The sequence below is a fragment of the Oryza glaberrima genome, chromosome 10 (genome assembly GCF_000147395.1).
Source record: "Oryza glaberrima chromosome 10, OglaRS2, whole genome shotgun sequence".
NCBI lineage: Eukaryota > Viridiplantae > Streptophyta > Magnoliopsida > Poales > Poaceae > Oryza > Oryza glaberrima.
Window position 1 is genome coordinate 21713848 of NC_068335.1, and position 14243 is coordinate 21728090.

General features: G+C 42.3%; 3 protein-coding genes across 3 annotated transcripts; 2 read left to right on the top strand and 1 right to left on the bottom strand.

Annotated features, from left to right (window-relative positions):
- The first annotated feature begins 366 nt into the window (after positions 1 to 366).
- On the top strand, positions 367 to 3808 carry LOC127785726 (10 kDa chaperonin 1, chloroplastic-like). The gene is made up of 6 exons (XM_052313126.1): positions 367 to 682; positions 790 to 840; positions 1908 to 1973; positions 2060 to 2107; positions 3324 to 3353; positions 3552 to 3808. The coding sequence occupies exons 1-6, from the start codon at positions 524 to 526 to the stop codon at positions 3618 to 3620; spliced, it is 423 nt and encodes a 140-aa protein (XP_052169086.1). The 5' UTR covers positions 367 to 523; the 3' UTR covers positions 3621 to 3808.
- Positions 3809 to 4953: 1145 nt separating this feature from the next.
- Positions 4954 to 8053, bottom strand: LOC127752999 (peroxidase 57-like). The gene is made up of 4 exons (XM_052278453.1): positions 7440 to 8053; positions 6907 to 7086; positions 6637 to 6799; positions 4954 to 5813 (listed from the first exon to the last, which is right to left on the bottom strand). Exons 1-4 carry the CDS (start codon positions 7707 to 7709, stop codon positions 5404 to 5406), a joined length of 1023 nt encoding a protein of 340 aa, XP_052134413.1. The 5' UTR covers positions 7710 to 8053; the 3' UTR covers positions 4954 to 5403.
- A 3585-nt stretch (positions 8054 to 11638) lies between these two features.
- On the top strand, positions 11639 to 14042 carry LOC127786158 (uncharacterized protein At5g43822). The gene is made up of 6 exons (XM_052313488.1): positions 11639 to 11949; positions 12420 to 12538; positions 12645 to 12821; positions 13131 to 13178; positions 13338 to 13402; positions 13500 to 14042. Exons 1-6 carry the CDS (start codon positions 11818 to 11820, stop codon positions 13541 to 13543), a joined length of 585 nt encoding a protein of 194 aa, XP_052169448.1. The 5' UTR covers positions 11639 to 11817; the 3' UTR covers positions 13544 to 14042.
- The last annotated feature ends 201 nt before the right edge of the window (positions 14043 to 14243 follow it).

Below are 14243 nucleotides of genomic sequence, written 5' to 3' on the forward strand. Positions count from 1 at the left end.
CTCTGCATTCAGTAACAGTAACTTCGGAACAATTGATTGTACTGTAGGTGTGGGATTGTGATTGGAAAATAAATGAAGGGTTAGGATTAAATGGAAGGGGGAGAATGAATAGTTAGGATTTAATGATGTTTTTTGGTGGGTGGAAAATCATTTCCCTATCTCATTTACCAAACATGGCCTAAGAGTAAATTAATTAACAAAGAACTATATAATCGAAGACCAAATCCACGTCTATACTGGGCCTAATACTGTCCTGGAAATTAAGTTGGGTCGGCATCCTCGGTGTTGATAGTTATAGCCCAGTAGTACATTTGCGGCCCACTAAGAAGCCATCTCCGGAAGCATCGAGAAGGAGAAGCCATCGTCAATCTCATCCTCCTCGACGAAAGAAAGAGGAGCAGAAGCAGATAAGAGAAGCGCCTCTCCTCCTCTCCGGCGAAGCCTCTGCCTCCTCTCCACTTCTTCTAGAACCTTCCGCGCTTCCGTGCTCCCCACCGCCACCTCGCCCGCTCGCTGTCCCCAGATGGCCCCCTCCCTCCTCGCCGCCGCCGCCTCGCCCTTCCTCCTCCACGGCGCCGCCGCCGCCAGTGGCAGCCGCAGGCCGCTCGTCGCCGCCGCCGCCACCGGCCGCCGCGCCGCCTCCTCCCTCCGCGTCGCCGCCCTCAAGTACGACCCTTCCAAGGTAACCGCATTACGGGTGGCTCGAGTTCGAGTTCCAGGGGTTTGGGGGGGTAGGGTTCTGACGTCTGTGCTAATGTGCTATCTGGTGGTGGTGTTGTTGTTGTCCAGGTGGCGCCGCAGTCCGACCGGGTGCTCGTCCGCCTCGAACAGATTCCTGAGGTATGTCGTGCTCCATTGCCTCGCAATGCCCTTTAATTTGCTCTGCATTTTAATTTGTTAGTTCAAGCATTTCAGTTAATTGCTTAGCCATTGTTTGTGGTGATAGCTATTCTGAATGCCTCTAGTTGAGTGAATCCTTTGTTGATGTAGCGTGAATCGAAACATCTAGGTTTAGGTGGAATGCTGGTAATGGTGCAGAAATGGTAGGAAGGTTGTGACTAGGGAGTCAGTTTTTACATATTTAATTTCACTAGGATTAGGCTTCAATTATCATATTTTGGCACTGATACTTGCATAGTTGCAGATATATTATACTCCCTCCATATTTTAATGTATGACGCCGTTGACTTTTTAATCAACGTTTGACCATTTGTCTTATTCAAAAAATTTATGTAATTATCATTTATTTTATTGTGGCTTGATTTATCATCAAATATTTTTTAAGTATGACATAAATATTTTTATATTTGCACAAAAAATTTAAATAAAACGAATGGTCAAACGTTGTTCGAGAAGTCAACGGTGTCATACATTAAAATACGGAGGGAGTAAAATGTAATTTGCCTGCTTTTTAGCTAATGCTTCTTCAGTTATGTTGGAACTTGTGATATATTATCTAGGAAGCTACATCTTTAGGTAGCATAAGAAAATTTTGAATTCTGGAGTGGTGAAGAATTTATCTTTAAACATCAGCACTTCGTTATTTGTCTTACATAGCGCCATTTGTTTACACTAAACTTTGAAATAAGTTAACTACAGAAAATAATTCAGGTGGTCCAGTTAGTTTCGTGCCAAAAGACTGCAGAATGTAACACACTGTTCAGCTATCACTGGGTCACTGGGTGACTGGATTGTCTAGGATGGCTACTCTTTTTGTCCGCTATGGTAAATAATCATTATCATAGCATTTTATGAGGAAAAACTTCTGAAAATTTTCTTCGGCCAATCTACAGATGCGTATTTCCATGAAAATCATGCTATGGTTATTCTGAAGTTATAGGTATAGTCACTAGGAGTAGATTATCTTGTAATGTAGCTTATTCTTATAAAACTTTTGACGCCTACAGAAATCTGTTGGAGGAGTCCTGCTGCCAAAATCTGCTGTTAAGTTTGAGAGGTATTTGATGGGTGAGGTAAGATCTTACATTGCCATGCTCTACTCTTATAATTGTTACCTTCACCGGGCTATAATTCCTTAACATCATACTATTTCTGCCAGATTTTGTCTGTTGGTGCTGATGTTAATGAAGTTGAAGCTGGAAAGAAGGTAAACTCTTAATGCATGTTCTGAGTGTGTATGTACGTCAACAAAGGAGAATTCTATGCTTGCAAAACTTTGACATATTATATTCACTCCTGAATAGCAAGTACCAGATTGTATGTTATTGCCTGTGGTGTTCTTCACTTTGCATAGTACTTCCATGTACTGCACTACTACATTTAGATTAGATGCAGGGGGGGGGATCTCTAATGACAATTTGTTCTTTATGGGTATAACTAAATTTATGATAACTTGCAGTTTGCGCCAGATTTGGTTTTATGTGTAGTTACCTGCAGAAATTGTAATTGCTGTAAGCTTCATCCATTAGAAAATGCAATCTGCATTTTAAAATACTTCCCTTTTAGTATAGCTATTCCCCTTGATCTTTTTAGTGGCGAGAAGTGAGCCCGCCAAGCACTGCTGTGGGATAACACAGTAGAAACTTAAGTGATACTCGGATTGTCGAATATTGAAATCTTAAAATCACTAATATATGAAAAGGCATCAATATTACATTAGTAGGTTTCTCATATATATAAAGGTGCAATATCATGTTAAACACAATACAACATGGAGAAAAAACTGCCCACTACTAATTTTTACTATGTGCTTAGATGTGGTGCGATGATCCCATGGTCAGCAAGGTCTCATTTGGGCTTGCTTATCTTGTGCTTCTACACAACCTATTAATTTTCCTTTTATTGTATAGTATAAAACGTTGCAATATACTATTAACTTAGCATATTCATATTTCTTGTATGTTATAGGGAAAGATACTTGACTTGCTGCATAGAAATATGCATGAATGTCATGTTAACTGTTTCAAAGATTGCTCCATTAAATGTGAAATGTTTATGTGGCTTAATGAAGCTGAGTGATATCTTTGGTCTTTAGGCAATTTCATTTTTAATGGAAACTCCAGTTTTTGGTCATTAGAGCAGGTGGTTTTTTAATGCAAGCTGATTAGATGCCCATGGCCCGCTGTGTGAATCTGAAACCACTGCTTGATCATTACCTCTTTTATTATGCCTTTCATTTTTCTGTTTCTTTTCCCTGGAGCTCCACTGCAATTCTTGTTTTCACTCTCACTTGTCAAATACAACATATATCTTCTGCTTTCACCTTTACAGTCGGCACAGCTGTTCCGCCTGTGTTCTTTGTATCGCATTAAAATGTCAATTGAACATGATTCACTGACCTGGTTCTGCTTGTGACATTGCAGGTTCTCTTCTCTGACATAAATGCTTATGAGGTAAATGAATTGGCTTCTCCCTAACGGAATACATTTTGTGGTCTTTCTCCTAAGTACTCCCTCCGTCCCAAAAAAAAGGCAACCTAGAAGGGGATGTGACCCCTCCTAGTACAACGAATCTGAACAGAGGGAGTACGATGCCTTTTTTGGTTTTTGTTCCAGTCATCTGAACGCTCATGGTATTGCATGTACTTGCAGGTGGACCTGGGTACCGATGAGAAGCACTGCTTCTGCCGTGAGTCTGATCTGTTAGCCGTTGTTGAATGAGTTTTTACTCCAAAATCGGAGTGTCCAATTCCACAGGCTAGAACAAATCCCAAATTTATTATCTGCTATGTGATGGCGATGAGTTGAACAATTTGATATGTCATTCTCTACAAATGAATTTTGGCTTCTAGGAGTATAAATGGGACAGCAAATATCCTATCAATCAATCTTATTCACAGTTACACTAATTTTCTTAAATATATTGATGTCCTGGAGATAAACGAAACATGAATTATGGCTAAAAAAAGGCCAGAGTCTAGAACTTTGACTTGTTTCCAATGCACGGCTGGAGCTTAGAGCTGGCTGCTGAGTGTTGACCGCAATTCTTGCATTAATCAAGCCTTGTGTATCTCTGTGCCAGGGAATGTTACCTTCTGATTTTCTTATGCACTATAGGATGCTTACTGTTTAGATCGCATTATGTACTACAGCTTGGAGTAAAATATTTTGAGAGAGAGAGAGAGAGAGAGAGAGAGAGTCATAATAGTGGGTAATAGCATTAGTAGGATTCATGCATATACGGTGGTGTTTGGGAGGGAGGTGCTGGCTAAAGTTTAGCCCCTCCCTCCCAAACACCCCGTTAATTAGCTGGAGCCCGGCAGCCGGTTCAAGGTCTGGACTCTGCATAAGATGCCCGGATTAAGAAATTTGCCTCAGCTTTCGTGAGGTTGAAGATTCCCAGCTTCCCAGGCTTCGCTCTCGGGATGCACTACTCTGCTACCTTGTTTGCAGCGAGCACTAGTCGCATTCGCTGGCTCCAGAACCCTTAAAGATGCTTATTGACTAATCCAGCTTACCGTCCCTAGGTTTCTTCTGGTACATGTGAACAGTAGAGGTGAACAGGGCAGTATGTATCACATGCATTTCTCCTTGACCCTTAGAGATTCCCTTCCTGGCCTTAATTTTTCTCTGAGAAGTAAATACTATGTATGGGATTGTTTGGTTCATTGCCAATCCTAACCATACCAATTGTTTTAGCAATGGCAAGAATTGGTTGTGACCATTTGTTTGTTTTGGTAAAGATTGGCATTTGGCAACCGTTTTTGTTTCGTATGCTACCACAAAGGTGTATTTTGGCTTAGGCTCAATTCAACCAAACCAAATAAACCGTCATCCTTTTTTCATTTTTTTTTTGCTATAAACCAAATAGAATGACAAATATTTTGGCATCTCCAAATTTTCGGCTTGGTTGAGATTGGATATGCGAACCAAACAAGCCCTATATTCCCTTCGCTCTAAAATAAGTTAATTTATGGTCATAAATCTAGACACATAAATTAATTTTTGGCTATAAACCTGGACAGTGGTGTCTAGGTTTATCGACTTATTTTGGTACAGGGTGAGTAGTTGTATTATCTTCATTCATAAATATATTATTATTGAGTAAGAGTACCGCTGCTCTTGTATCATGGAGTGTCTTTATTTTTATACGAGCCACGTACAAAACAAAAAGAATCTCAAGGCAGTGATCAAGTACAACTCACAAGGTACTTCTAGTGAAGTAGAGAAGGAAAACACTACTAAATTACTAAAGTGCTACTAGCTAAGCTCCAGTAAATTAATTTGCTAAAATCTTTACTGAAATCAACTACTAATGTATAGTAGAATCATGGATGCAATCATTGACAAGATCAGGAGGGCAAAAGAAAAGAATGAATGTGCATATATGCTCTGGCTGGATGTGCTCATATACTACGATCTCTCTCTCTTTAAATCTGTTTGTTTCTTTGATGGATGTTCTAATTAATTAACTATAGCACTTGGGCATCATGCTCCTAGCTAGTTAATTGGTCCTCCGGCAGTTAGCCCTGATCTCGCCGGCGGCGCCGGTCTTGACGTCGACGGCGGCGAGCTTGTTGAGGGCGTAGGGGAACATGGAGGAGAAGAAGTCGGTGGTGCCGAGGAAGTTGACCATCCAGGCGGTGGCGGCGTGGTCGCCGAGCTTCTGGTCGACGGCGAGGACGCCGCGGCGGTGGAGGATCTGGGAGTAGTAGCTCTTGTCGACGGTGAGGATGCTGGAGGGGTCGTCCAGGTAGACGATGTTGTCGAAGGCCTGGCTCTTTGGGCACGCGAACGTCGTCAGGATCCACACGTATATCGGGTCCATCGACGGGTCCGCCTCGCCGGTGCCGTTGAAGTTGTACAGCCGGTCCTTTATCACCGAGCAGTGTGTCACCCCCACCGTGTGAGCCCCTGCACATATAATATCATGATGCAATTTTATTTTAGAACAGACGCATGGTTGTTTGAGCCATGTTACAATGCCTGATAATAAGCCGTGAAGAAATGAACCAAGTAACCGGAATAAGTTATGGGTAAAACGTTATTACCGGTTTAAAAAGTAATGATGCAAAATGGACTATATTAAATTTAAAATCTAAATTTGGTTGTCACTGATGACCAAGAAGCTAATAGCTTGTCTTTGCAGACACACTATAAACAGAGTATGGTCATATCAGATGGGGAATTGACGGCCAAGATTTTGTAAAGGTTGTAACCCTAAACACAGTGGCCACTGTATCATCATTTTTATATATAGGTGTGTGTGTGTGTGGTAACGGCTGTGGATCTCACTCTTCCCAATTACCAATGTGTGCCAGCTGATCAATAAAGCATAGCTTCAGATCTCGATCAACAGAATTCTTTAAGTAATTAAACAAATTAACATGATCGATGAGGAAACTGAGTATAGTAGTGCTAATTGAGATTGACGGTAGTACGTACTCCCACAGATACCATGAACCCCTTTTTAATGCGTAGCACCGGTATACGTGACATTCCATGTGTTTAGCCCCTCGATTATATATTCTGATGCGCTCTGCCCCCGGTCAAATTACGCCAAAGTACTTAAAGTATAAACACATGCACATGGCCTAGTTATCTACTAGCTTCTTTGATTTTGAAAAAAAAAAGAACAGTTAATCGATCACAGTTAAGTTCAATTTGTACTCTGTTTTTCTTTTTGTGAAGAAGTTTAATTAGTACTCTGAAGTTGAATTAGTAGTGAGTTAGTTACCCATGAGGATGGCCATGTCGAAGCTGTTGAGGCCCTTCTTGGCGAACATGTCGATGGCGGTGGGGATGTCGACGTCGGGGCCCGGCAGGTCCGCCGCCATCCACGCCTGCGACACCGTCCCGTCCAGCCTCCCCAGCTGCACCTCGTACCGAGGCCCTCCACACTGTTTCGTCATCGCAAATTTGCAGAATGCCAAAAATTTAATTTGGATTTTCGATTCAGAAATGACAAATATGAATTGGAGTATTGGTTTGAGAAATGTGTGTGTACCATGCCGACGGCGTCCCTGGTCGCGGCGACGATGATGTCGGCGCAGGAGACGACGCCGGGGCAGGCCTTCTCGAGCGTGTCCTTGATGTCGTCGATGAGGTCGTAGCCGAAGATGCCGTTGTTCTGCGGCGCCGTCTTCTCCGTGTTTGGCCCATCCAGCAGTATCGACGCGTCACACCCCTGCACCACACACACATGTCCAGATTGTAGCCAAATTGTTAAAATATAGTACATTACTAATTTTTACAATTTAACAATATTGTTAAGTTTTAACGAAATTTCCTGTGTATTTATCAGAGTTTAGTAAAAAAACTAAATGGATACACATATTTAATAACTTTAAGAAAAATAATATGGTTTAAAATGACATCAATCCGAACAACCCCTGTATACATTCATCAGTTAATCATAATAAGATCGAACACAAATTTATCCATCGATTAATTCAGCGATGATTCAGATACAGTATTGATTAATTAGCTGATCGAACTGATCTTGATTAAGAGAGCAGTGTGTATATGGATTGTACGTACGGCGACGAAGCAGTCGTGGAAGATAAGGTGGAGGAGGCCGGCGACCATCCGCTTGTCCCAGGCGAGGCGTGCCTGGACGGCGTCGTGGATGATGCTCTCCACGTCCACCGCCACGCTCGAGTTGCCGCCGCCGCCGTTCACGCACTTGCCGGCGTAGTAGCCGCTCGCCAGCTGCGCTCGGCATCGCCCCGCCGACGACGCGGCGAGCACGAGCACCGCCACCGCCATGGCCAGCCGCGCCACGCCGCCGCCGCCCCGCCGCTGCTGCATTCTCTTGTGTAATCCGCTTACGCTATCGATTTGTAGCTAGCTACCAACCCTTGATTGATAGATACACGCGCAAGCAAGCAAGCTCAGCTAGCTTTCTCTTCCGGTTGATATGATCTTGTCGCCGGCGAGCTTGCGTTGCCGCACTAGCAATGGCTGTGCTAGTGGCTACTACTCTACTCTACCTTCCTGCAGCTGACTAAGCTAAGCTATACGCGCAGCAGCTGCAGCTGCAGGAGGAGCTAGCTGCTAGCTAGGCAGATGGTGACTTTGCTGCAGCAGAAGCGAATATAAATGTACAGGCTAGCTAGCTTCCCTGCTGCTTGATGTCTCGAATCGAAGCAGCACACAGGATGGAAGATATGGAGGTTGGGATCGACCGGCCGGCTATATATGTAGGTAGGGGAGGAGAGGAGAGGATCGGGAACATGCATGATTAGAAGAAGAAGAACTGAAGAAGAAGATGCAGTGGCCGTGAGATTGCGTGGGGAGTCGTGGGGGCGCGTTCGGATCCTGTGCTACTGCATGCGTCTTCTGTCACTGGCACTCTGCTCTGCGCTGCCACACGTGCTTGCTTTCTTTGCTGGAGTACTTAGCTCGCCGACGCCGGCCGGACGGTGCAAAACCTCATAGTAATTCAGTATACAGTGTAGCTGTTTGTTACTGTTCGTTCGTTACGAGATGTACAAGTTGAATTTAAACTTGCATGTTTGTAGAGTATTATATCACATGTTAATATACCTTCTCAATTTTTTTATAACTATTTAAGTAACATGCAAAGAACGAGGGGTTATTCTCTCGAGGGATTAAAATAGTTTCCCTTGTTACTCTAAACAAAATTCAGTATACAATACTCATCCTGTGTCATCCCTGTAAAAAAAAAGAGAAGAGATCTTATGGAGCACAGAAATTTGACTGCATTGTCTGCAAAACTCACTCTCCATGTATGTAAGCCAAGCGAGCTAGCTTAGGTCTCTGTAATCGTGTGTCAGCATTGTTCAGTTGATCTGCTCATCAGCAACTGCTGGGATTCCAGGATTCTAGTAAATTTACGTCGTTCCTGAAATTATGCTAATAGCGTGTATAAACATACATCACATGAATCCATATATTCACCACCGACTCTCATCTGTCTTCCATGTACTATATGCCATTTTTTAACAGATAGTTATATAGTAGTTCCAGCTGGATCAACTCGTACGGTTTTCAGGAATAATCACCTTTTACCTGTACTACTAGCTAATGTACTTACTGAACAAAAGCAGAGGCAGTGAATCTGTCTTGATCGATGGTAGTAACATTTCTATCCAACTCCTGTTGCCTCTGCTTTAGTTTTCTGTGGATTGCGGCAGGCATTGACCCGGCCGGTTTCAATCCTCCAAATCCATTTTACTGACGCATTACACAATCTTCAATTCCCTGATGCAGTTTTTTTTTCAACTGAACATGTACACCAGCTCAATACAATACAATTCAATCCAATTATCATCTGCTTTCCTGCTTTACATATATAAACCTGATCGATCACCTCCTAATTATCACTTGACCAATGTACTCATAAGATCCGCAAATGAAGGAACAACGCGGTCGATGATAATTCTGCATGTGTGCGCTCTACCTGCATAATTCAGGCCAGCTAGGCAGGCAGATGAGCAAATTAAATCGTCATATCGATTTCCTAATATGTTCTGAACCTAGAATCATCATATCGGTTTCAAGAACAATATAAATTGAAGCACTTCTCAATATTAACAATGTAATTAGCTGCTGCGCATGCATGCATTCCAGGTGATTTTAAAAATGATGGGAGTCAACAATGAAATGGTTGCACCGAGGAGAGGGTAGTACCGAAGTAAGCAAAACAAGAAGCTTGAGATGAGCGTGCATGTGATCAACTGGTGGCTCAGTTGGCTGGGGCATGTGCTCTGATTCGTAAACACAAACCTCATTACTAGTAGTACATTATGCCTCCCAAAGAGAAGAGGTCGCCACCTAGCTAGTAGCTTAATTATCTGTAATTAACTTATGATGATATACTAATTGTATTTCTACTACTGCCCTGTTTACAGTTGCAGTTCGTTGTCCGAGGTAGATCAAGCTGCTTGTTATTGCATTCCTAGCATTCATTCATTAATGCACCAAGTAGCTTACTTGGTCTGACAGGGAGATGGAAACACCGGCCTTGCATTTCTTCTTTCAAGTTTCAGCTGACTTCTCACATTTTCAGAAAGCTTAGACCTTCCGGCCAATATAATTTCAGCTCGACCATTAAGGGCTTTTGCTGCTTTGTTCAAGGTCCTGATCTGATTTCTTTTCTGCAACCAACTTTCTTATATAGTGAAGTATGTATATAATTTGTATACTTCACTCCTATTCACAAGTCTTCTGTCATAGACTTTGCTAGAGATCCACGCAAAAAACACTTCTCTGATGATCTATTGTCGTAGTAGGCAGTAGCCATTAGTATAGTGTTGTGAGTCGAAGCTACCTTAATTATTCTCTTCTTCTGTTCATGCATGTGCATTGCGCTTAGCTAGCTAGCAAGATAGTTATAGAGTGATTTGGCTAGCGATATAAGCTAGGGATATATCTATATTGTCTCTGATCTGATCAGTTAAAATTGAAGCAACCAAACATTCATTCATTCAGTCGTTGGCTCGCATATATACAACACAAACAGGCCGGGCAGATCAGATCGATCTGCCACCTAACTATGAAGAACATATGTACTCCGGATCCTACCTGTATAGATGCTCATGCAGTGATCCTACCATGTGCTCATAACTATATATATCCTGAATTACCAATGATGCATCATGCATATGCTTGGTGAATAATCTTGAGCTTTTTTGAGCATTACACCTTCCCCTGTGATGTTGATATCGACGGATCGATGTAGTGTAGCAGGATGGCCGATGCTGTTGAAACAAAAGCCCAACGACTAGATTAAACTACTCCCTCCATTTTAGCTTATAAGACGTTTTTGACTTTGGTTAAAGCCAAACTGTTTTAAATTTGATCAAGTTTATAGAAAAAAAGTAGTAACATTTTCAACTCAAGACAAATTTATTATGAAAATATATTCAATTATTGATTTGATGAAACTAATTTAGTATTATAAATACTACTATATTTGTCTATAAACTTAGTCAAACTTAAAACAGTTTGACTTTGATCAAAATCAAAACGTCTTATATCCTGAAACGGAGGAAGTAGCTCTCTAGGAGTAGCTCACATGCAATTCCAATGAACTCGCCGGCGACGGCGAAGAGAAGACGATGACGGGAATGGAATGGAGAGGTTCCCTCGGTCGTTTAGCATCTGGCTTGGTTCTCCTTGCAGGCCAAGCGGGTTCGGAGTTTAGTTCTCCGAACACCCTGTTTTCTCAATTTCTTCATTTTTTTTTCAAGTCAATAAGGACAGAACCATAATGAGAAATTGCAAATGGTTTCAAATTCAAAGTTTCTACATAAAATTTCTCTCTATCTCTCTCTCTCTTACCGTCATGCTGTCTCAACAGTATATTCAAATAATTACAAACCATCTCTGCGTCGAAGCATCTGAAATGAAATCTGCAAAGTCACCTGGTATACGCTGAAAACCAGACTGAAACTTTTTCCTCACGCACCTACTCCCTCCATCTCAAAAAAAAAAAGTGAATCTAGTACTGGATGCGACATATTTTAGTACAATAAATCTGGACAACTAGAATATGTCACACCTAGTGGTTGGTTTTTTATGGGATGGAGGGAGTATTTGTTTGGGCTTAAACAAGATAGTGACGTACGTGCGGCCCATACTACTTTGGGCTGAAACGGGATAACAACTATGGAGCCCATATTTATTTCGCTCATTTCTACGTACGTGCGGCCCATAATAGTTCGGGCCGGAAAGGGCTTGCGAGGGAATAAGGCCCATTAATGCGTGGGTTGATTGTAATACCCGCCGCCGCCGCCTTCTCCGGCGAGCAGGAGACCCCTCCCGCCGTTCGGAGCTCGGACGCTTTCTCGCCGCTGCTCACCTTCCGTTCCCTCCCCTTCCACGCGCCGCCGCCGCCGATTCTTTGCTCCGTTTGGCGGCCGCTGTGCCGTACGGGAGGGGGTGGGACTGGATGGAGGCGTCGGTGCGGAGGGTGCAGCAGCGGGTGAGGAAGGCGCGGGAGGAGATGGATCGGTGGGACGACCTCAACTCCCGCCTCCTCTCTCAGTTCGCAAACGCTGCCGCCATCGTTGCTCGTCTCCCGGTATCCTCTTCCTCTCTTCTCTGCAAAAAAAGATATATCCCCTTTTGGTGGTTTGGAGTACAGTTTTACTGTGGTTGTAGAGAAACAACACTACTCGGTGTGGCAGCAATTCTTTTCTTTTTCTTTATTTTGACACGGCAGCAATTCTTTTGTTGACAAAGAAATTTAATGGACATGTAACAAGCATTTAGTTTTGTGGTAGCATCATGCATTGGGGGGCAGATTTCACTAATGTAATGAAATTACAGATTCAGTTAGTTTTCCCCCTCGGATAACTGCAGCAAGTTCAGGGCTTTCAGCTAGTGCTGACAGGACCACTTCTAGTATTTTCCACCTGCAAGTTTTTTCAAGCTAGATGGTCGGTTGCTCATGAAAAACATATCAATTGATAATTTGGTAGACACACTGTAATTCTAGTGAGCAGTAAATGCATTGTGATATTAGCTGCGTGACAAATCATATGTTAAAAGGTGCTGGAAGAGGTTAAGAACTATGGTGTCCTACGATGTGTCCCTAACATCAGAGAGAATCTTTTGGGTAAGCAAATGGAGAGTTTGGAGATCATCTTCGTCTCTATGAGGGAGACAGTGTAAGTGGCTTTGCTGCTGTTGCAATCCCTTTTAGTTTCGGTGTGACACTAGAAGCAGACGGAGAAAAAAAATTGATCTGACGTTGCTGCTGTTGCTATTGTTCAGGGAGGAATTCAATAGCATTGCCAGATCTTTACATAAGGCTTTGCGGGATACTAATCAAATGGTGAGAGGTGGGTCTGCACTCAGTGCAAAACAGATGCAGTTACAAGTGGGAATTTTGCCAACTATAGCAGACTGCTTGGATGGGCTACGGACTTTATGTGAAATGCACCAGGCCGAGTAATGACCTAAAGAAGACCCCCCCCCCCCCCCCCCTTTTTTTTTTGCTGTTGTGAAGCTCATTGTACTGAACCTCATCCATTATAGTTGAATCAAAATTAAACCAACCTTATGGCCGTCTTACATATATGCAACACCCCAAGCACTGTTTTCCATTTCACCAATACTGACTTCAGTTGCAGCACTTAGTTTGCTATCATCATATATTAAGATGCTCTTTATTCTGACGCTGCACATATTACTTTTTTTTTCTGTACTGAAGCCACTCCGTGTTGCGGTCCTCTGAATTGCCTAAATTCCATTTGACAGGTATGCACTAAAATCATCAGTCATCTCTTCGCTGACATGGACGAGCAGGTAAAAGTTCAACTATTTGTTTCACCAAACATCTATATTCCTATCTGTGTGCTCTGTATGGAGTTCTGTATCTGCTTTTAGTTTATCCCTGAATTATCAATTCAGACATGTTTGTCAGTCTTCACTAACTTGAATGCCCATGGTGCTCTTTCTTTGCAGTTCCAGTGACATTGCCGCGATGCGTCAACTCTTAGTAGACCAGCCAAACATACCAAAAGATGAAGGTAAGGAATGAAAGAAGAGAGAACTAAAGTTGTCAATTAAGGTTTCTAGCTATCCAATTTATGAGGCTGACAGTTACATTCCAATCTTGTTTTGCAGTGCAAGCTATTTTTGACATTATATTCGCAGATGAAATCTGTTGATGTACTGGCACGATTGCTATTGGAAGCACTATGCCCTGGAGTCCTGGACATGTTGACATCATTATGTTTTGATGTACTTGCATGCCCAGATGGCCAGATGAACCAAAGATGCTGATGCACTGTAACAAAGCTGGAATTGCTGTGTCTGGCTGCCAGCAAGAGAGTAGGATGTAGGAGTAGCTTTCTAACATACACTAAAATATCTTCCCTTTTTTTATCCCCAAATTTTCCTAGTTCTATGTTAACAGTCATGTCCTGGAGACTAAAATTTATCTTTGACTGAATGCACATTTTCATGTCCTGGAGACTAAAATTTATCTTTGACTGGGTGTGTTTAGTTCATGCTATAATTGGAAGTTTGATTGAAATTGGAACGATGTGACAGAAAAGTTGGAAGTTTATGTGTGTAGGAAAGTTTTGATGTGATGGAAAAGTTGGAAGTTTGAAGAAAAAAGTTGGGAATTAAACCAGGCCTGAATGCACATTTTATGTCATGAATCTGTTTCTTGTGTGAAAGACAAATCAGACACATATGAGCTTCTACGTCCGTCTCAAAATATAGCAACTAGTATCGGATAGAAACTTAGGTAAATTTCATTTCTGTGCATGGTGGTTGCATATGAAATGATCCTATGCTTCAGGTTCTCATGATCTTGGTTGACCTGCAGAGTCCATCAGAGCCGTTCATTTTTATTTTGTT